The 23,255-nt window shown below is 47.1% G+C and overlaps 1 protein-coding gene and 1 long non-coding RNA gene across 5 annotated transcripts; one reads left to right on the top strand and one right to left on the bottom strand.

Moving 5' to 3' along the window:
- Positions 1 to 904: 904 nt before the first annotated feature.
- On the bottom strand, positions 905 to 21,740 carry znf318 (zinc finger protein 318). 4 transcript variants are annotated; one of them, XM_061284388.1, is made up of 11 exons: positions 21,300 to 21,740; positions 21,033 to 21,133; positions 20,117 to 20,447; positions 18,079 to 19,165; positions 17,440 to 17,534; positions 17,281 to 17,380; positions 16,373 to 16,710; positions 16,098 to 16,262; positions 14,630 to 14,723; positions 14,417 to 14,535; positions 905 to 7,970 (listed from the first exon to the last, which is right to left on the bottom strand). In XM_061284388.1, the coding sequence occupies exons 1-11, from the start codon at positions 21,540 to 21,542 to the stop codon at positions 7,866 to 7,868; spliced, it is 2,778 nt and encodes a 925-aa protein (XP_061140372.1). In that variant the 5' UTR covers positions 21,543 to 21,740; the 3' UTR covers positions 905 to 7,865. The 4 variants fall into 4 exon arrangements, with proteins under 4 accessions (XP_061140372.1, XP_061140368.1, XP_061140369.1 ...); XM_061284384.1 differs by lacking the exon at positions 905 to 7,970 and adding an exon at positions 8,765 to 11,969 and having other exon boundaries at positions 21,300 to 21,737; XM_061284385.1 differs by lacking the exon at positions 905 to 7,970 and adding an exon at positions 8,765 to 11,969 and having other exon boundaries at positions 16,098 to 16,259; positions 21,300 to 21,737.
- Positions 16,706 to 21,179, top strand: LOC133157817 (uncharacterized). Its single transcript, XR_009715090.1, has 2 exons — positions 16,706 to 17,551; positions 21,006 to 21,179. It is a non-coding gene; the product is annotated as an uncharacterized LOC133157817 (long non-coding RNA).
- Positions 21,741 to 23,255: the final 1,515 nt, after the last annotated feature.

The following is a 23,255-nucleotide window of genomic DNA, read 5'->3' as shown; positions in this document are numbered from 1 at the left end:
TCCGGTAGAGAGCGAGAGAGGGCGAGAGAGAGAGCGCGAGAGAGAACGCTCAACTGTAGCGCGCCGCCGACCGCCCAACTGCACCGCGCTGGTCGCATTATTGTGACAGAGCCGTCGCTGAAATTTAGAAGATATTTTTAAAGTCCTGATGTACTTTCTAAAATTTAAGTGGACCTCAGTGCGCACTGCGCAGGGAGCTTAATTTGGTGCGGTCGCGCAACCGCAGCGCGCCGGGCGCTCACTGTCGCATTGCTTAAAGAGCGCCTTTGTGTTTTAGGATGAACAGCAGAGACCAAAGGAACAAGGCAGTGTTGTGAAATAAAATATTACCTGTAATACGCATTTTGTTATTTGCTGATTGAAACTGCTAATTAAACTGTGAATTGAAACTAATAGGAAGAAAACAACTCTCGCTCTTTATATAGCTGACGTGTCTTGCGCAGCCGTTCTGTGCATTTTATTTCACAACACTTTGCCTTGTTCCTTTCTTCTCCGCTGTTCACTTCAAACACGCTCCATGCGACCGCAATGCTCTCGTATCAGATGCTTGCTCGATCACCTGCTCGTTTGCTGTCTGTCACAATGTACCCTACACAAATCCGAAACATTTGTTGCGGCTCCGAGTCACGACGAGGGGCAAGTTTTGGTTTCCAAGGGTGTTTTTATTCCTCTTCAACGTCTCTCCCATACAGAGCCGCCTTTTTCCCGTGCGCGCACGGAGCGCGGTGGTGCGTTTACGGGCAGTCGGAGAAATCAACGCCAACAAAAAAAATTACATCCAGCCTAGTTAAGACCATACCAAAGACTATAAAAATGGGACCCATTGCCTCCCTGCGTGTGTGACGATCATTGGGACTTAAAAAAAAATAAAAATAAATAAAATAAAAAAATTTTTGTACCCATGTATATTTTAGGACAATAAATCTGTTAAATTTTGCGCACTATACATGGAAAAAAACGGTATTTGAATACTGCTGATTGTTCAGGTTTTGCAACTTGCAAAGCATGTAGTAACACAAAAATACAGAAACTCACAGTAGATCTTCAAGTAATTTATTTGCATTTTATTGCATGACATACAGATTTGATCTATCAACCAGTAAGAATTTTGGCTCTCACACCTGTTAGTTCTTCTTTAAGAAGCCTGCCTCTTCTCCACCCATTGACTGCACCTGTTTAAACTCATTACCTGTATAAAAGACACCTGTCCACACAATCAGCCTCCAGCCTCTCTAATATGCCCAAAACCAGAGAGCTGTGTAAGGAGATCAGGGACAAAATTGTAGACCTGCACAAGGCTGGAATGGGCTACAGGACAATAGGCAAGCAGTTCGGTGAGAAGGCAACAACTGTTGGTGCAATTACCGTATTTTCTGGACTATAAGGCACACTGGACTATTAAGGCGTACCTTGAACGAATGGCCCATTTTAAAACTTTGTCATTATATAAGGGACTAAGGCGCACCGGACTAAGGCACACCATTAATGCATCATGTCAGAGTTTTAATCCAAATCAAATCATTCTCCATTTTATCTTTTTTATTTCAACTTCAGATGTAACAAATTACTTTATAATCACAAAATAATTTTTGATTCATGCTTCAGCGGGCCACTAATGATTGTTTTCATGACACAATACTTCGGGCCAGTTTAAATTTAGGAATTTGGTCCACACAAAGGCGCACTGGACTATAAGGCGCACTGTCGGCTTTTGAGAAAATTTTAGGTTTTTAGGTGTGCCTTATAGTCCGGAAAATAAGGGATTAGAAAATGAGAGAAATTCAAGAAAACGGTCAATCTCCCTCGGTCTGGGGCGCCATGCAAGAGCTCACCTGTCGCCCAGAACTGTACGGCAGGACCTGGTCAATAACCTGAATAGAGCTGGGACCACAGTCTCAAAGAAAACCATCAGTAATACACTCGAGGATTAAAATCCTGCAGTGCACGCAAGGTGCCCTTGCTCAAACCAACGCATGTCAAGGCCCGTCTGAAGTTTGCAAATGATCATCTGGATGATCCAGAGGAGGAATGGGAGAAGGTTTGATGAGACAAAAACGTAATTTTTGTGTTTAAACTCCACTCGTCGTGTTTGGAGGAAGAAGAATGATGAGTACAAGCCCAAGGACACCATCCCAACTGTGAAGCATGGCGGCGGAAACATAATACTTTGGGGATGTTTTCTGCAAAGGGAACAGGACGACTGCACTGTATTCAGGGAAGGATGGATGGGGCCATGTATCATGAGATCTTGGCCAACAAACTTCTTCCCTCAGTAAGAGCATTGAAGATGGGTCGCGGCTGGGTCTCCCAACATGACAACGTCCCAAAACACACAGCCAGGGCAACTAACCAGTAGGGGTGTAGCGATTCATCGATACACATCGATTAATCGATATAATGCTCTACGATTTGTTGGCATCGATGCTAAACGTAAACATCAATCTATATCGCCCGTTTTTGACCTCGGACATTAGACGCGACTTTATTTTGAAATCCAGTTCTTGTTGCTTGCTTCCTCTTTCCGGGAGCAGTGCGCGTGCAGTGCAGTGTTGTGTTGTGAGCAGAGCAGGCACGTGAAAGGAAAGCCGACAACTACGCGGCTCCTGGGCTGGTGCTATGGCTAGTGTCCAAGAAGACGAGGAAATTCGCTCCCTTTTGGGCTTCAAGTCATGCGTTTGGAAGCACTTTGTAATTTCCTAAATAAAGAATTTGCAGTACCTTGTTGATTTTGCGTATGAATTGTTATAAAACAGGATATTGTTTGATATCGATCGTAGAGCACTATATCGTGATGTATCGTGAATGAATCACAGCAGGCTTTAAGATTTCGGCAAATATCGTATCGTGATTCTTTGTATCGATATATCGTATCGTGACAAAACCCGCGATTTACACCCCTACTAACCATAGGAAATTTCTCAAGGTCCTGGAGTGGCCTAGCCAGTCTCCAGACTTAGCGCAGGGGTCCCCAACCCCCGGTAATATCTCCGAAACGGAAGCAGCACAAACGAAAACTTTTGCTGCACAAACCAGCACTAATGAAGCACAAACGAACGGTACCATTTTGGGTCCATTTTGAGCAGATGGGGGGCTGGGTGAACTCTGGATGACCTATAAAAGAATCGTTCATAACTAAAAAAAACATAGCAGCTGTTAGGCTACGGATTTTAGTTATTGATGTGACTCCAAACTGCGATCAACACTTAACACAAGAATTATTATGTCCAAATCCACACACTGTCGCACCTAACAATTTTGCGAGTTCGTTCTGTCAAAGAGAAGACCAGGAGATCAATTAGGCCGAATTTACCAATTGTTTAATCCTGACAAAGCAAGCTAATACAGGCGCCTGGGTCCCCCGGGTCCCTCACACTAAGATTCGTGTGTTCTTGTGACCATCAAGAGACAACACATTCTTCCGGGTTGCCCAGTTTTAAAGAAACACAATATGAATATTCAAGCATGAAAAATATTGTGTGGTGATTGGTTGATGGTCATCTCCTCCTTGTTTGGGTTTTCTCCTGCTCAGCACAGGTGTCTGGACCACAAAGACGAGTTGTTATTCGCGTTCCTCACCGGCCTTGAGATATCCTCCCTGTCTGGAACTCCTGTTCCACAGTACTTTGTAGAAAACAAATTCATGTAGTCTGCACATTCCTCTCCACTTATTAAGCGACCACACTACTACTAGAAATTATATTGATATGATTATATGTGTCTAACACAGCCTTAATCAAATGTGTTTGCAAACTGCCGAAAGTACATTTCCCTTTACAGCACAAACGAACAGTTTTGCTGCACAAACCTGCACAAACGAAGGACAAACGAACGGTACCATTTTGGGTCCATTTGACGTCATCGCCATAAAATGAATGTGTAATATCTCCGAAACGGAAGCAGCACAAACGAAAATTTTTGCTGCACAAACCAGCACAAACGAAAGACTATTTTGCTTAAATTTTGTGTGGGGTGGGGGGCCAGCTTCACGCAGGTCTGAGTTTACGTGATTAAAAGAGCGCTATTTGTAAACAATACCCATCCATTATTTCACTCTTCTACCATGGTTAATCACTAGGGGTGTAACGATACATCGATACACATCGATTAATCGATATAATGCTCTACGATTTATTGGCATCGATGCTAAAGGTAAACATCGATTTATATCGCCGTGTTTGACCTCGGACATTAGACGCGACTTTATTTTGAAATCCAGTTCATTGTTGCTTGCTTCCTCTTTCCGGGAGCAGTGCGCCCGGCGTTGTTGTGTTGTGAGCAGAGCACGCACGTAAAAGGGGAGGCGACAACTAGTACGCGGCTCCTGGGCTGGTGCTATGGCTAGTGTCCAAAAAGACGAGGAAATTTGCTCCCCTTTAGGCTTCAAGTCATTCGTTTGGAAGCACTTTGGATTCCAAAGAAAAGATGGCTCAACGGACAAGACACGTGCAGTTTGTAAATCCTGCCATGCGGTGATCAAATATTCAGGGAGCACAAATCGCGCCGCACATTTAAAGAAAAAACACGACATCATAGTTCAGTGTTAAATTAAGCAATTTGTATACTACAATACTCTTGTAATTTCCTAAATAAAGAATTTGCAGTACCTTGTTGATTTTGCATATGAATTGTTATAAATCAGGATATTGTTCTATATTTTTTATTAAAAAAAAAAAATTCGATCGTAGAGCACTATATCGCGATATATCATGAATGAATCGCAGCAGGCTTTAAGATATCGGCAAATATCGTATTGTAGTTCTTTATATCGATATTATATCATATCGTGACAAAACCCTCGATTTACACCCCTATTAATCACGTTTTGTTAGTTTTTTTCTTGGTAATGTTCTATTCATTTCGAACTCTTTTCGCCTTTCAAATGTTCAACTCATGCCAAGCTGTGTAGTTAGCTGAAATGGCCTGAAACAGGTCAGTGGCCTAGTAGTAGAGCAGGGGTGTCAAACTCGTTTTTTTCGCGGGCCGCATTATGCTCATAGCTTTTTTCGGAGGGCCATTATGACTGTCAAACCAAATAAATGTACGAGCACCTCATATTATATACAGTAAAAGCTACAAAACAAACTGACAAATAACTCATTTTCAAATCAGACAAGTAAAAACTGGTCAAACATTTAAAAAAAAAAAGATATTATTAAAAGTGAAGACAATTTGCAATTCTCGTAATGACATACGAATTTGATTCACAATTTGTCTTCGCGGGCCACATAAAATGATGTGGCGGGCCGTAACTGACCCCCGAGCCTTGAGTTTGACATCTGTGTGGTAGAGTGTCCGCCCTGAGACTGGAAGGTTGTGGGTTCAAACCCCGGCCGGGTCATCCCAAAGACTATAAAAATGGGACCCATTGCCTCCCTGCTTGGCACTCAGCATTAAGGGTTGGAATTGGGGAGTTAGATCCACAAAAATTCCCGAGCGCGGCACCGCTGCTGCTCACTGCTCCCCTCTTCCCCAGGGGATGGATCAAAATCACACGGGATGGGTTAAATGCAGAGGACAAATTTCACCACACCCAGATGTGTGTGTGACGATCATTGGGACTTTAACTTTAAATTGATCTGTTTGTAGGTTGACATTTCGTGAATTAAAAGGAAAAACGAGTTTGCTGAACGTTTTAAATATACCTGATTCACCTCGTACACCGGCGTCCGGGAAAAAATCGAAGACTTGCGGATAGCAAGCGAACGACGGCAACGTTCCACTGGCGCGCCGCAGCCAGTGTGAGTTCGTCAACTCCAATGCTTTCTATACAAGACCACGCCGCAGCCGTTCCGCTCCGGTGTGAGTGAGGCAATGGCGGGCGGGCTAGGAGTAGCAGCTAGCTCTGTTAGCCGCTAAAGACAGACACTTCGAAAGCAACATGAGCTAAGCCAGGGGTGGGCAAACTTTTTGACTTGCGATGTTTCTGTGAAGTAATAGAAATGACATGTAAAGGTCATGGCATAAAAAGGTTTTACTTTTACTAGGTAGTAAAGCATGGATATTCAAAAAAAGCTTTTTGAAAACAAATGCATTTATCAACAGCATTAAAAAAAATATTTCACCAAAAAACTACTATCAGTGATTCTCATTAAATACGACACTGTTATTATGAATAATAGTTTCAGCGTCTGCAGGTCAGATTTATGAAATATGTTTATCTAATGAGGCGAAATGACATCAAATGGCAAACATTCTGACCAAATACATCATCTTGAAGAATCAGTGAAAGAATACATCTAAATAAAGTAATAACGAAATCAATATTATTGTTGGTCTCCCTTTTTTGCTAATGCATCATGGTCTGGAGTAAAATTTGTTGTGGTAATTCTTAGGATACAGCCAAGGTGTCGGTCCGCTAACCTACATCTGTGACGGGCTTTGTTAACGTTCATGTGGCTGAACGTCTGCTCACACACGTAGGTCGAGCCAAATTGTCGACTCTTTTTTTTAAACACTCTAAACTTTAAACAGGATTCCAGGGGAAGGTTTTTGGGTGTCATTAGCGTAAAACTGTATCTAAAAGCTCAGCGCGCGAATTACGAGAATGCTGACGTCACAGCCCACACTTGAAATTCGGCACTGATGGAAATAGAGTGCGGAGGACGACTTACAACGTACACGCTAGGGGTGTAAATCGCGGGTTTTGACACGATTCGATATCATATCGATACAAAGAACTACGATACGATATTTGCCGATATCTTAAAGCCTGCTGCGATTCATCCACAATATATCGCGATAGTGCTCTACGATCGATTTTTTTTTAAAATAAAAAATATAGAACAATATCCTGATTTATAACAATTCATACGCAAAATCAACAAGGTACTGCAAACTCATTAGGAAATTACAAGAGTATTGTAGTATACAAAGTGCTTATTTTAACACTGAACTTTGATGTCGTGTTTTTTCTTTAAATGTGCGGCGAGATTTGTGCTCCCTGAATATTTGATCACCGCATGGCAGGATTTACAAACTGCACGTGTCTTGTCCGTTGAGCCATCTTTTCTTTGCAATCCAAAGTGCTTCCAAACGAATGACTTGAAGCCTAAAGGGGAGCAAATTTCCTCGTCATTTTGGACACTAGCCATAGCGCCAGGCCAGGAGCCGCGTACTAGTTGTCGACTTCTCTTTCACGTGCCTGCTCTGCTCACAACACAACAACACCGCGCGCACTGCTCCCGGAAAGAGGAAGCGAGCAACAATGAACTGGATTTCAAAATAAAGTCGCGTCTAATGTCCGAGGTCAAACCCGGCGATATAAATCGATGTTTACGTTTAGCATCGATGCCAATAAATCGTAGAGCATTATATCGATTAATCGATGTCTATCAATGAATCGTTACACCCCTAGTACAGAAGCCTACGCTCCCGCACCACCAGACTCACCAACGGCTTCATACTCCAGGCTGTTAGGATCCTGAAGTCTATCCCCCCTCCATCCTCGGCTGCATAACGTCCTGGCCTTTTGGGCTCTGTTGGCTGCCTTGCACTACTCCTCCTGTACTTTTGCGCTACATCCTGACTGTCTGCTGTATGCACAATTGCTCCATTTCAACCATGTTGCTCTTATTTATTCATTGCTCTTATTATTCATTGTATGTGCCTTCTTGTTTTTACTTTTTGTATTGTTTCCTTGAATGTTTCATTGTCCGTGGACCTATATAGTATAATATATAATATGTCTTGTCACCGTAGGATAGTAGGAAACGCAATTCCGATCTCTTTGTGTGTCTTGACGTGAAGAAATTGACAATAAAGCAGACTTTGACTTTGACTTATCTTTCTTGATTCGGTTGGGCATTCTGCTTGTTCTGCGGGCTCGGCACTCGGTTACTTTCCTCTTCACAGTGCGGTCGGTCACCTCATTGGCCACCAACGTCCACATCTGCTTTGAGTCCCGTGGGCGCCCTTTTGCAATTGGCCACCTCAGTGGAACGACAAGGCCTCCTCCAAGAAACACCTTCAACCTGAAGATTGTCAGCAGCGTAAACTAAACCACATCAAGCAACTCAAGTGCACAGCAATGATGTCCGTCAGAGCTTAAATGTCACTTTGTTAAAATGAGAAATAATGGACAACACATTGGTCATCTTCTATGCTGGAGCTACAATTACAAACACTTACCGTTTTTTTCCATGTATAATGTCCCCCCATGTATAATACACACCCTAAAAATGGCATGTTGATGCTGGAAAAAAGCCTGTACCCATGTATAATACGCACCCAAATTTTGACTCCTACTTAAGTCCGTAAACGTAAAATTATTTCAGAAAAAGGATCATCTTTGGGAACAACCGGATGTTATTCTGCCGGTCAGTATCACTGCGCATGCGCTAGCAAACTCGATAGCGAAGAAATGTTTCGGATTTGTGTAGGGTACATTGTGACAGCAAACGAGCAGGTGATCGAGCAAGCGTCTGATACGAGAGCATTGTGTTCGTATGGAGCGTGTTTGAAGTGAACAGCAGAGCATCTGTAATGGCGGCCTCCATATCATATCCGGATTTAAAAAAAAAATATATATATATATATATATATATATATATATATATTTTTTGTACCCATGTATAATGCGCACCCCAGATTTTAGGACAATAAATTAGTTAAATTCTGCGCATTATACATGGAAAAAAACTGTACTCTATATTAACCAATAGTACTCATTCATTTGTGACTTTTTTCATTTCTATGTGACCTATAGTTGATTGAGGCATACTACAGCTAAACTGTCATTGATTTTTAAAAAGGACAGGAGAAAAAGTGTCCCAAAGTAACTTTTATTAAAACATGGTTGCACAAGACAAGCAGAGGGAACCAAATATTATGGATTTCCTAGACTAAGTTTACAAGCACCAGTCCATCATTTTTCAAAGCGGAAGACCACCTACGCAAATCTACTAACAGTACGACTCAAGTTGAGTAGAAAAAGGAAAGCGTACTTTACCTCACAAATGTTCAGCCAGGAAAATAAATGAGGGAAAAAAAATCCTTATGTTTGTAATCTTGGAATGACTTTTTTTTCTTTTTTGTTATGTGGTACTCTAGGTATGGGACCAATCCCTGTATAACAGAGAAGAACATGTTATCCGTCTTGAATTCTCAGATGAAAAACCAAAAGAAAGTTGACAAACAAAGCCTTCAAACGAGAGCCTCCCTCGTGTCTCTTCCTACTCTAGGTTGAAATTAGCAAGGAGTCCAGAAGAGTGATTAATATTGTCTCGTCATTTTGAGGTGTCCCAGGGAGCTTTGGTTTAGCATCTCCTGGGGACTCCAATGGCTTCAGCAGAATCTGAGGGTTTCTGGTCAGAATTTCCTGCAAACTGGCTTTGGGCCAATAGAATCTGAGGGCTTTTGGTCAGAATCCCCTACAGACTCCAAGAGCTTCTGGTCAGCAAAATCTGAGGGCGTCTGGTCAGAATCTCCTACAGACTCCAAGCTTCTGGTCAGCATCTTCGGCAGACTCAGACTTTTTGGTCAACATCTTGGGCAGACTCTGAGACATTTTGGTCAGAATCTCCCTCAGACTCAGAGAGCTTGGGGTCAGCGTCTCCTGCAGACTCTGAGAGTTTCTGGTCAGCATCTCCTGCAGACTCTGAAAGTTTGAGGTCAGCATCTGCTGGAGAATCTGAGAGGTCTGGCTCAGCGTCTCCTAGAGACTCTGAGAGCTTGTGGTCAGCATCTTCTACGGTCTGCTTGAGATGATGCAGCCTGGTTTGGGATCGGGTTTGTCGGATGGGGACATGGGAGGATGGAGGAGTTTTCTTTTTTTGAGTTTTCCTTGGCATTCTAGGAGCGGGAATAGATTTGATCTTGGCCGATGTTTCGCAAAGTGGTTTTGGAAAGCTCCTCGGGTTTTCATCATCTGGTTTGGCTTCACAAGTTTTAACATGTTGAGTTTGCGACGCATGTGCTGGCATGCTTTCAGGACCCTCTCCATGTGGACTCGCAACACAAGTGTCAAGCAGAACTCCCTCAGGTGCTCCCTCGGGGGTGGTCTGCAAAGACCAAACTGATTTGATTAGGAGCTCTGATTCGGACTGCAGTTGGAGGCTTTCTGGCAATGCGGAATTTGGCTGAGGAGATTCATTTGAAGGTTGGGCTGCAGAATGCGCCACTGGTTCAGCAATAAATGGACCTCTTTGGGTCTCACTTATGTCTACTACCCCTGACTTTGACAAGGACAAGGGTCGAGTCTTGTCCTTTGAACTGTAGAAGATACCAAATAAATCCTGGGCTTTAGCAGCAGCCAGGTTAGTTTTCGGTTTGTCAGACTTCTGAGCGCCATCCACCATGCTGAAGGGCGGCGGTGGTTTGACAAATACCATGTGAGTCTGCTCACTCTCTGGGACACCGGGAGCGGCCACATCTGGCTCCATGTCCACCATTTCCACTTCAATGGGTGAGTGAACAAATTGCGACACTTGGGGAGCCGGATTAACAGGCCTCGAAGGCAGGGGAGTGGCCCAGTTAACCTCAGGCCTCAAAGTCAGGGGAGTGGCCCAGTTAACCTCTGGCATAACCTCGGGTTTTGATGCCGGGGGAGTGGCCGAGTTAACCTCAGGCTTAACCTCAGGCCTTGAAGGCGGGGGATTGGCCGAGTTAACTTCAGGCCTTGAAGGCGGGGGAATGGCCCAGTAAACCTCAGGCCTCAACACGGGTTGAGTTGGTTTGCTCGCTGACGAGGCTGGTTTTGACCCAGGTAAACAGCTGGTGTCCGATGGGGTCGAAGGGAACTGAGGGGGGGCTGGTCTAACAACGCCTAGGGTAGAACTTGACCTAGGTAAGGATGAGCCCAAGCCCGACGGTGCAGAATGGAATGTGGTCAACACTGGTCTGACAAATGCGAGGGTGTGACTCGATGCTGGGAACGCTGCTCTGGGATCAGACAAATGGTGAGACTGAGACAAAAGTTGGCCAGGCTGGGACTCGGTTTTGGAAGCGGCTGGATTGAGAGTGTCCCGCTTGGTTTCCGGCAGTCTCTCAAGAGGAGGAACAATGGCTCGGTCCGGTGTGGGTGAGCCCTGACGAACTACGAAGGGGCTGCCGGTGCTAAGAGCTGCGGGTTTTATCACAGTGCACTTTCTCCTCTGAGCTGCGGGAGGGGCCGAAAAGTCGGCAGGCACTGGCGACGGGTTGGCGCCACTCGACACCCACGGCGCCAATGAGCTGCCAGTACCAGATAACCTTTGCGCAATTTCCTTAGCGAAGGCCACAGACTTTGCAAACGAGTCGTCATTGGCATCTTGTTGGTCGTCCTTGATGAACTCGGCAGCCGCTTTCTGGGCATCTTTAGCTAGCTGGTTCCCCCGTTTCTTCCAGGTGAACTTTCCGATGGTTGCTGGCAGCTTTGCGGCGTCCGGGTTCTGCTTGAGTAGTTTGGCTCTCATGGCCAGACTGGGTCCGCAGATGACTTTGGGCGGGTGGTAGGGCTTGAGCACAGCTTCCACTTGCTCTGAGGCACTTTGCACGTTCTTCTCCTTGTCTTGTTGTTCTCGCTGGTGTTTGTCTAACTTGTGCCTGTCGTCATGTTGTGGCCGGCGCTCGTACTGCTCTTCTTCCTGCTTGTGATTCCGATACTGACGTCCTTCTTGGCTTTGTTTGTGTCGTTCTTGCTCATCTCTCCTCCAATTGGGCCTCTCCTCTTCCTCTACAGCCCAATGGCACTTGTCACTTTTCTTCTTGGATCTCAATTTGTCCTCTTCTATCCTGGCATAACAAGACATCCTCATAGTTTGACGATCATTTTCCCTCTTCAACACTTTGGCTCTCTCTTCCGCCTGACCAGCTTTGGATGAGGCAACCTCTGTGCCAAAGTCTATTCCACCTTTTTTCTCTTTTTTGCCTTTGGTTTTCTCACCCTTGTCTTCTTCATGTTTACGTTTTTTGCCTGTCTGGTTGGAGGCCAGCCCAGCTTGGCGATCCAGATTCCTTCTCTGCTCATAGAGGGGATTCTTGTGCATTTTTTTCTGAACAAGTGGATGAGAAAAGAAAAAAATGGTAATGTCAAAGATTCCCAACGACAGGCTGTGGAACAGTGTGAACTTTGATGTTCTGAATTCAGTGCAGAATGGAATTGGGCCAATGAGAAAGACGCTAGCAAATATGTCACCACGACAACCACATGCAATACAGCTGACGACCAAAAGCAGGAGCCGCCGCCACCTTGCTTACTTTGCTTGAGGCAGGGGTTGGGAACCTTTTTGGCGGACAGAGCCATACATGCCCATTTTTACAAATAATTTCCTGTGAGAGCCATACCATTTAAAAAAAAAAAGATAGGCTAGATACAATTAAATGCAGGTATTTTAATTAAAACCAACACATTTTTGAGTGTACTAATGTATTATTTTTAATAACATCACCAAAAGAGCCGTATCTGGCTCGCGAGCCCTAGGTTCCCGACGCCTGGGTTAGGGTGAAAGACACTCCAAGACGCTTTAGACGTGGCTCTTATCTCCGGCCTCGGGCCAAAGCCTCACAAGTCACATATCATACAGTAATCCCTCGTTTATCGTGGATAATTGGTTCCAAGACCACCCGCTATATGCGAAAATCTGCGAAGTAGTGTCACCCTCTCATTTTTGACATACGTACATACATTTTTGTGTATCAATAAATGTATATTAAACCACATGAGTGCATATGTTACCATTAGAACATTAAATAATAGTTTCAAACATGTAAATACTATATTAATACGTAGTATAAATTACATACAGAAAATAATGTATAAATAATATAAATATGATTGTGTGTGCGTGTGTGCGTGTGGCGGCTCGGTGACGCACTGGGTAGCACGTCCGCCTCACAGTTAGGAGGGTGCGGGTTCGATTCCACCTGCGGCCCTCCCTGTGCATGTTCTCCCCATGTGGGTTTTCTCCGGGCACTCCGGTTTCCTCCCACATCCCCAAAACATGCTTGGTAGGTCGATTGAGCACTCCAAATTGTCCCTAAGTGCGAGTGCAAACGGTTGTTTGTCTCTGTGCCCTGCGATTGGCTGGCAACAGGTTCAGGGTGTCCCCCGCCTACTGCCCGTTGACGGCTGGGATAGGCTCCAGCAGACCCGCGACCCCCGTGGGGATTAAGCGGTTCAAAAAATGTGTGTGCGTGTAACATATGTAGATGTAACAAAAGTATACTGTAAATATGTTTTTAGAACTCTTCTATTATTAAAACAACTTTTTTATAACAAAGTACAAGTGTACATACTGTAAATATGTTTTTAGAACTCTTACTATTTTTTTTTAATAAAAAGGTACAATATTGTAAATATTAGGGGTGTAAATCGTGGGTTTTGTCACGATACGATAAAGAACGACGATACGATATTTGCAGATATCTTAAAGCCTGCTGTGATTCATTCACGATATAGTGCTCTACGATTTATAACAATTCATACGCAAAATCAACAAGGTACTGCAAACTCTTTATTTAGGAAATTAAAAGAGTATTGCAGTATACAAAGTGCTTATTTTAACACTGAACTTTGATGTCGTGTTTTTTCTTTAAATGTGCGGCGAGATTTGTGCTCCCTGAATATTTGATCACCGCATGGCAGGATTTACAAACTGCACGTGTCTTGTCGGTTGAGCCATCTTTTCTTTGGAATCCAAAGTGCTTCCAAACGAATGACTTGAAGCCTAAAGGGGAGCAAATTTCCTCGTCTTTTTGGACACTAGCCATAGCACCAGCACAGGAGCCGCGTAGTTGTCGGCTCCCCTTTCACGTGCCTGCTCTGCTCACAACACAACACGTCGCGCACTGCTCCCGGAAAGAGGAAGCAAGCAACAATGAACTGGATTTCAAAATAAAGTCGCGTCTAATGTCCGAGGTAAAAAACGGGCGATATAGATCGATGTTTACGTTTAGCATCGATGCCAACAAATCATAGAGCATTATATCGATTAATCGATGTGTATCGATGAATCGTTACACCCCTAGTAAATATGTTTTGAGAACTCTTATTATAACAACTTTTTTTTATAACAAGGTACTGCAATTGTGTGTGCACTCCCTGCCTTCTGCTGGCGTGTGGGAAACTTTCGTGCCATAATTCCTCAATTTAGAAGTTTTATTTAGAATTTTATTTTTTTTTTTGGAAAAAAATCTGCGATGTACTGAGACCGCGATAAATGAACCGCGATATATGGAGAGATTACTGTATTTGTTTCAGAAATTTATATTTTTGGTCAGTCAACACTTTTGGGTGTTACTTTTACAAATGATTGAGCAATCTAAAGTGTGGCTTGTGCAATGCTAACGATTGAACAAAGCTGCCATTTTGGGGGTCCCCCGCAAAGTGATGGTTTTGGACATATGAGGATTCTGCCCAATGCCAAAGTTAAAGCTAACGTGCCGGGTCAAACTCGCAGAGTTGCTGTCACAGGAGGCGACACAGGCGGCTGTTCAATACCTTGTAGTTGTCGTTGTGGCTGTGAGTGGTGACATGCTCTTCTGCGCAGATTGCGTCTCCAAAGAACTTTTCACACAGCAAACAGAAAAATCCGCGCACAGGAAATAAGAACTCAGAACCTGCAAGATAGCACCACAATAAATGTGACAGAGTCAACCAGGAACCTCAAGACGTCCCAAATGCTCGCATGACCAGATGATAGATTTGAGGTACCTTTGGCCGGTTTCATTAGCTTCTCTTCTGTCTGTGCTTTCTCCGCTGCTTGGGTGGGTGAGGAGGCCCACGGACGCTCGTAAGGGTCCAGAGTCTGGAAAAGACCCGGAGGCAACATCAGCTTGAAACTGGCAAAAAGAGCAAGTTTGGTCACGAGATGGTAAAAAGACAGGGAGACGGGGGGGAAAAAAACAAAACAAAACAAAAACTGGCAAAATTCAGATAGGCTTCGTGTTTGGCCCAACGACATCTGGAAATCTGACAGAATTCACGACCATTTGGCTAAGTCATGATATGTGACTCGGGGTGTATATTGCGGGTTTTGTCACGATACGATATAATATCGATACAAAGAACTACGATACGATATTTGGCGATATCTTAAAGCCTGCTGCGATTCATTCACGATTAGGGGTGTAACGATACATCGATACACATCGATTAATGGATATAATGCTCTACGATTTATTGGCATCGATGCTAAACGTAAACATCAATTTATATCGTCGTGTTTGACCTCGGACATTAGACGCGACTTTATTTTGAAATCCAGTTCATTGTTGCTTGCTTCCTCTTTCCGGGAGCAGTGCGCGGCAGCGTTGTGTTGTGAGCAGAGCAGGCACGTGAAAGGGGAGTCGACAACTAGTACGCGGCTCCTGGGCTGGTGCTATGGCTAGTAGGGGTGTAAATCGCAGGTTTTGTCACGATACGATATATCGATACAAAGAACTACGATACGATATTTGCTGATATCTTAAAGCCTGCTGCGATTCATTCACGATATATCGCGATATAGTGCTCTACGATCGATATATATATATATTTTTAATAAAAAACATAGAACAATATCCTGATTTATAACTATTCATACGCAAAATCAACAAGGTACTGCAAACTCTTTATTTAGGAAATTACAAGAGTATTGTAGTATACAAAGTGCTTATTTTAACACTGAACTTTGATGTCGTGTTTTTTCTTTAAATGTGCGGCGAGATTTGTGCTCCCTGAATATTTGATCACCGCATGGCAGGATTTACAAACTGCACGTGTCTTGTCCGTTGAGCCATATTTTCTTTGGAATCCAAAGTGCTTCCAAACGAATGACTTGAAGCCTAAAGGGGAGCAAATTTCCTCGTCTTTTTGGACACTAGCCATAGCACCAGCCCAGGAGCCGCGTACTAGTTGTCGACTCCCCTTTCACGTGCCTGCTCTGCTCACAACTCAACGGCGAGCACTGCTCCCTGCTCCCGGAAAGAGGAAGCAAGCAACAATGAACTGGATTTCAAAATAAAGTCGCGTCTAATGTCCGAGGTCAAACACGGCGATATAAATCGATGTTTACGTTTAGCATCGATGCCAATAAATCGTAGAGCATTATATCGATTAATCGATGTGTATCGATGTATCGTTAAACCCCTACATGTGACGCATACTCAATAAAAGTCCAAAAAGGTCAAGCATGAAAAACCTTGCGGTGGGTTTTGCTATGCAGGTGGTTAAGAAAATCAAACATGGATCCCGAGGTGAGGTTACAGCTTTTGCACCAATGGTTCCCAGCGTCGTAGTACTCAAAGGGCTCAGGGGGTGGAGTCGTGGGAATGAGCAGTCGCCGGTTTGCTTCTGACACGTCCTGCTAAGAAATAAAGATGATTGTGAGCATTGCTGTGATGGCAAAAGGTTTGATCACAACATTCAAGTGTTGTTTTGAAGTGCTCCATGAAGAGCTTGTTGATTTGTTTGTACCTTCAGGGAGATGCCACCGCCGCCAGCGTCATTTTGTTGGCGCTCGCCATCTTGTTGGTGCTCTGGACTGTGCTGCATGCGCGACCTACTTATATCGGGCTTGGCCAGCGCGTGGGCTTCCTGCGCCACCCGGGATGTCGAACGGGGACGGTCAGAGGATCCGAGCCCCAGGATAAGCGCCACCTTATCGATCTCACTGCGCTTCTTCTCGGCTACCTCGTGCTCCTTGCGCAGGTTGGAGATCTGCATCATGATGTCCTCCTGCAGGAGGCTGATCTCCTGCAGGAGGGGGTCTTTGTGACCATCCTTCTCGCGACGCTTCTTCCTCAGCAGCTCGCCTGAAAGCACAAAAAAAAAAAGAAAAAACGCCACTCAGTTGGTTGTCGCGATGCAATATCTTGAGAGGTGCGCTGGCTGCAAAGAACACAGCAGGAACTGTCAGTCATGTCAAAAGGCACAGGCCACGTGTAGATGAATCAAACAGCGTAGATGCCAACACTGTGCAGACTTGGGGCAAATTCCTGAGCGCGATTTTCGGTCCAGTGTAATGCGCCAAAATAAGGCAGGGAAGACGAAAGGGAGGAAGAAGAAAACAAGCGTTCCGAGCAACGCATGTGCCAAGTGGGTCATTAGCTTGCTGCCGACACTCAGGATGACATCTCGCCTCTCTGGCTGGCTGGTTCAACTGACTATTAGAAACGCTCCACTCCGAAATAAGCAGTCAACGCTGACCTAAAGGCCATCATACACGGTCCTAATTCAGAATCTGTTTGGCTGACTACCTTCATGCCACAGCACCGTCGGTCCTAATGCAGTCACCCTTCAAGCCAGTTGGCATCTGGCCTTGGAAGGTGCCCACAAGTATACGTCATGACGGACACTCCCGCTTGTGTGCGTGCATGCGCTACCTTGTTGCTTGCGGAGTCGCTCCAGTTCCTTCATGAGGTACTCCTTCTTTTTCATGCGCTGCTCTCGCTCCTGTCTCAGGTTCTCCCGCTCCTCCAGAACCTGAAAACCAGGTCATCGGCAAGACTCTTGGCGATGGCAAGGGGAGAAAGCGCACCAACCTTCTGCTTCTGGCTTTCGTTGTTCTCCTGCTCTGACACCTGACAGAAAGCCGGTCCCGCTCCCTTCCCGGAGATCCAAGGAGTCTTGACGGCACCTGAGCAACAAACCAAGGTCACCCTTCAAGGGTCACGGGCCAAGCTAGGGCTGCAATTAAAGGCCCCGGATGACATTTATCTTTCAATTGATGCCCGCCCCCACAGAAACAAAAGCAAACAACAGGGACATTTCCACTCAGTGACAAGTTTCACTCGTTGTTTTTTCCCTTTCACCAGCTCAGTGTCCTAGTGGTAGAGTGTCCGGCCTGAGACTGGAAGGTTGTGGGTTCAAACCCCAGCCAGGTCATACCAAAGACTATAAAAATGGGACCCATTGCCTCCCTGCTTGGCACTCAGCATTAAGGGTTGGAATTGGGGGGTTAGATCACCAAATGATTCCCGAGCGCGGCACTGCTGCTGCCCACTGCTCCCCCCTCCCCCAGGGGATGGATTAAAATCACACTGGGATGGGTTAAATGCAGAGGACAAATTTCACCACACCCAGATGTGTGTGTGACGATCATTGGGACTTTAACTTCCGAGATTTATTTGTCATCCAATCAAACGGACAACCGGCCCTCGGCTAAGCGGACACTGACTGACCTTTAACCTCAGGATCAGGAAGTGCCGACGGCTGGGGCTCAGCTGCATGGTACGGCAGAGCTTGCAGGAAGTTGTTGGCACTGGGCGTCGGCGGAAAGTTGGTGGCGCCGGGTGTCGGCGGCAAGCTTGGGGGCGGGTACAAAGGCGGGGGCCACTGCGCTTGCGCGTATGGCAGGAAGTTCCCGTACTGGCCGTAGCCCGGCGACAGATAGCTGGGCGCCAGCATATCTGGAGCATGCGAGGGCGGGTAGGAGGGAGGGACGGCCACGGTCGCAGGGACGGCCGTCGCCGACAAAGGGGCTGCGGTGTCAATGGCGGCCGTTTGCTGCGGCGCCTCACTTATAGCGCTGCCGACATCTTTGTTCCAACTGCCCGCACGTCTGGCGTGGCGGACCCGTTTGTAGTCGTCCTCTTCCTCATCTGAGCTGCGGCTGCGCCTGCTGCGACCTTCGTTAGAGCTGCCGGAGGAGTAACGTGTACGCCGTCGCATGGGCATCTTATTACCATGCAAGCGCTCCTTGGTCCTGGCAGCCAGTTTGCTGATCTCTGTCACACCCAGATCCAAGCCAATGGTCTTCAAGAGGTTCTGAAGCTTCTGGTAGTCTTCCAGTGCCTGCTGATCGCTCTCCTTGTCCGGCGGCGGTTCGGAAGCATGGGAAACTGAGGCGTGAGCCGAGGGGGTCCAATTCGTACAGACCTCGCCAGCAATGGGAGGCGAGACCACTGGCGGTATGGTGGCTGGCAGCAGATCATCGTAGAGAACGTCCTCCGTGACATCGCCGTACAGATCAAAGGCGTGGTTCTGGAGTGGCTCGGGCGGAACCACTATATCGGGTTCTGCAGAGTCTCCATACAGGAACTTCTCCTCGTCGTCAATATCAGTGGCCAAACCCTTGGCTTCTTGGGCCACCGCCGCCAGGTCCAGCAAATTCAGGATCTCCTTGATTTCCGCGTTGAAGTCGGCCTGCTGCGACATCTGCGGGTCAGACCGCAGCTCGTTCAACACAGACGCCACGGCGGCCGAATCCATTCCTTTGACGGCCCGCAGGAGCTCTTCCGCTACGTGAGACAGGCCCGAGTCACAAGTCTGAACGAAACAAACGCACACACAAAGTCACCTCGTGAACAAAGACCGGCACCAGAACTATTGGCACCAAATTGCAGTCGGTGTCCTTTGGCACAGGCCCAAATACAAAAGGCCCTCCCGGCATTGGGACGTGAAATTTGCTTGGCGAGTGCTGCCGCGCCCGCAGCTGCCACGGAGAACTCAAATCGTTTAATTGCCTAACAACCCAAAGCGCAAACTCCAAAGTGGGCTGTGGTCAGGTCAAGTTTCTGAAGCCTCCTTTTGGTTGCAAATGTCACCAGTTGCGCAGCTCGTGAGAAAAAAATATGTTAGCAAAGCAACAGAACCACGGCGCAGCTTAAGACAGGACCAAGTGACAAAGGATGGGATTGAAAAAGTCGCTTCAAGTCGCAAGCTGTGGAAATGGTTCTCGCCAGCTTAAGGAGGCCATGCTGGCCGGGTGAACGCGCATGAGGCAACGCCGCTCACTTTCACTGCACCACTCAGGTTTCAAAGCAATCGCAACTTGAACAGTCGCCTTCTTCAGCACAGAGCGATTCAATGTGCCGATGTGACTGAGTCTACAACAAGGCCAGTTAGCTTCTGTCGAGGGACATTTGGGTAAATTGGAAAGGACCATCCATCCATCTTCTGTACCGCTTGTTCCCGCAGGGGTGGCAGGTGTGCTGGAGCCTATCCCAGCAGTCATCGTAGGCGGGGGACACACCCTGAACTGGGCCAGCCAATCGCAGGGCAAACAGAAACGAACAACAATTTGCATTTATGGACAATTTGGAGTGCTCAATCAGCCTTGTTTTAGGGAGGTGGGGATTCCCGGAGGAAACCCACGCAGGCACGGGGAGAACATGCAAACTCCACACTGGGTGGAATCGACCGAGCCACCTGAAAAGGACCAGGGCGCGTTCAAAGTGTATATTCAATGTGTTCAATGTGTCATCGGAAGGAACGCACCCTGACCAACGGTGAGCGCTCGTAGTCGGAGCGTTTCTTGAGGATGGATTTGGTGGGCAGACACAACGACTCTTCCTGCTCCTTCCTGCGACGAGCCACTTCCAGTTCACTGAAAGGTTTGGCACGGGGGCTGCTGGAGCTGCTGCTGGTGCTGCGCCTCCTGCTGTGACTGCTGGCCCGACTTGGGGCCCGGCTCGAGGCCCGGCTGGACGCCCGCCCTCGACTGCGCCCTCTGGACGTGGACCGAGACTTACTGCACCGCTGGCTGCGATGGCGGCTCTTGCTCCTTGCGCGACTGCTGCGGATGCAACTGCGGTCCGGACTTCTGTCTCTGTGGCGACACACAGAGCCAATGTTGACATCCTCCATTTCCATGGTGGGCAATCGGTCTCTGAGTGACATGTTTGAGGGATTTTCTCCAAAATGTGTGACCAGCACGCTTAAACAAAACAAAACCATTAAGGGATGACCATTGATGAGTTATTCATTCACTGAGGTTGTTGAGGCTTTTGTACATAAACAAGATTATGGTGCGTGTAATATGATCGAGACATATGGCTGGGGATCACACCACCAACCTCTTGGTTGGGAGAACGCCACTTTACCACTGAGCATGCTGCCGCGGGGTGTCTGCGGTTCTGGTAGCCTAAGCGGTAGGTATGGCAATCTGGGCTGTTTCCAGATATGAAAGGCTTTTGACATTTTGGGAAAAACTGGGGAGTGAAGGATTGGCAATGCACAATGATTCACGCATGTGAATCGGCAATCCTTCACTCGTTCCTTACTGGCTCGCAGTCACCATTAAGGGGGGGGTTGATGCGGTAACAAGCGATGTGGCCGTTCCAGCTAGACTGTCATTTATCAGAAACGTTGTCACATTGCTACGTAGGTTTATGAGGGAATAAGAAGTTCGGACCTGTCGTGCTGACGCGGAGTCGTGGAGCTGGTCAGCTCGTTGCCCACCGTGATGACGAGTTTGTGGTCAACGGGAAGACGATGGCAAGGAGACGGCGACATCTGCAAACAAGTTTGTCATCGCGTCCAATAAACTATTTTCATTGAACACTGCAATAAACTTGAGACTCTTTTTTTATCTCTTCGTCCCGCTACCGAGCACAAGCCCGGAACAAGCCAACGTGTGCAAAACCGAAAGTTGCGCGTGTGCGAGTTTGATTGCGCTGACCTCCCGGGGTGGAGCAGCGGAGCGGTGCTGCCCCCCTCGGTGTCCTGCTGAAGCGGGAGGATAGTAGCTGCGGTGCGGCGGAGGGCGATGGTAGTCGGGGTGTCCGCGGTGGTGGTAGTCCGAGTGGTGCGGTGATCTGGCCCGATTTCGCTCATCGCCTCTCGGATGCAGCCGCGGCGGCGGGCCGCAGTTGTCGAAAGGCGGCCCATAAGAGCCCCTCGGCGAAGGCCGACCGCGGAACATGTTTCGACGAGAACGAACAACGGTCGAACCGAAAGCAACAGACGCTGCCGGTCGTTGCGCACGGCTTTGTGGTGAAAAGTGGAGCCAACAAAAACACAGGCGGAAGCTAAAGCTTTGTTTTGACAATGCGATGCTTACTAGTCTAGCTAACCTCCTCCTTCTTTTTCTTTCAGTGGCAGTTGGCCCACAGCATTCAGATGCATCACCGCCACCTAACGGTCACCATCGGAAATCTCTTCCAAAAGCAGGGCTGCGTGCAGCAGAATCCTTTACCCGATTATTTTCTTTTCGACGCTCGCTATGCTAATAGTAACTACCAAAAGACTACATATTCTCAATTTAATTATTTAGTGCAAGGGTACCCAAACTTTTTCAGCTTGCGAGCTACTTTTGAAATGAGCAAGTCACAAAGATCTACCCACAAATTTTACAATATATATATATATATCCCCTCCGTGAGTCGTCACCTTATCGTGATGGAGGGGTTTGCGTGCCCCTATGACCCTAGGAGCCATGTTGTCTGTGGCTTCATGCCCCTGGTAGGGTCACCCATGGTAAACGGGTCCTAGGTGAGCGGCCAGACAAAGCACGGCTCACATTAGCCCCTTATGATGAAAACAATTATTAGATCTCGTTTTCCCTCGCCCGGACGCGGGTCACCGGGGCCCCCCTCTGGAGCCAGGCCTGGAGGCGGGGCTCGAAGGCGAGCGTCTGGTGGCCGGGCCTTCGCCCATGGGGCTCGGCCGGGCTCAGCCCGAAAAGGAAACGTGGGTTCCCCTTCCCATGGGCTCACCACCTGTGGGAGGGGCCAAAGGGGTTGGGTGCATTGCAAGCTGGGCGGCGGCCAAAGGCAGGAACCCTGGCGGTCTGATCCCCGGCTGCAGAAGCTGGCTCTTGGGACATGGAATGTCACCTCTCTGGCTGGAAAGAAGCCCAAGCTGGTGTGCGAGGCAGAAAAGTTCCGACTAGATATTGTCGGACTTGCATCCACGCACAGTTTGGGTTCCGGTACAAGCCCTCTCGAGAGGAGCTGGACTCTCTTCCACTCTGGAGTTGCCCACGGTGAGAGGCGTCGAGCAGGTGTGGGTATACTTATTGCCCCCCGGCTGGGCGCCTGCACATTGGGGTTCACCCCGGTGAACGAGAGGGTAGCCTCCCTCCGCCTTCGGGTGGGGGGACGGGTCCTAACTGTTGTTTGTGTCTATGCACCAAACGGCAGTTCAGAGTACCCACCCTTTTTGGAGTCCCAGGAGGAGGTGCTGGAGAGCGCTCCTTCTGGGGACACCATCGTTCTACTGGGTGACTTCAATGCTCACGTGGGCAATGACAGTGAGACCTGGAAGGGTGTGATTAGGAGGAACGGCCCCCCCGATCTGAACCCGAGCGGTGTTCTATTATTGGACTTCTGTGCACGACACGGATTTTCTATAATGAACACCATGTTCGAACATAAGTGTTAGGGTTTGCAGAATATCTTCATCGTATGATAATGTTGGAATGCAACCTGTAATAATTTAACTAGTTTGTCCTGTCTAGACAAAATTAGTTTACCAAAGTGCTAAGATCTTTTCAACTTATTGACTAGCTGCAGAGGAAGCAATCAAAGTTGCTTTGTTTACAGAACGTCGTAAAAGGTCCCCTGCTATGCTTTGATCAGCAGGGGACCGTCTTCACCTTATCCTGTGTGTTCACACACCCCCACTTTCAACCCCA

The sequence above is a fragment of the Syngnathus typhle genome, linkage group LG8 (genome assembly GCF_033458585.1).
Source record: "Syngnathus typhle isolate RoL2023-S1 ecotype Sweden linkage group LG8, RoL_Styp_1.0, whole genome shotgun sequence".
Taxonomy (NCBI): domain Eukaryota; kingdom Metazoa; phylum Chordata; class Actinopteri; order Syngnathiformes; family Syngnathidae; genus Syngnathus; species Syngnathus typhle.
This window is presented reverse-complemented; position numbering and strand designations above follow the sequence as displayed.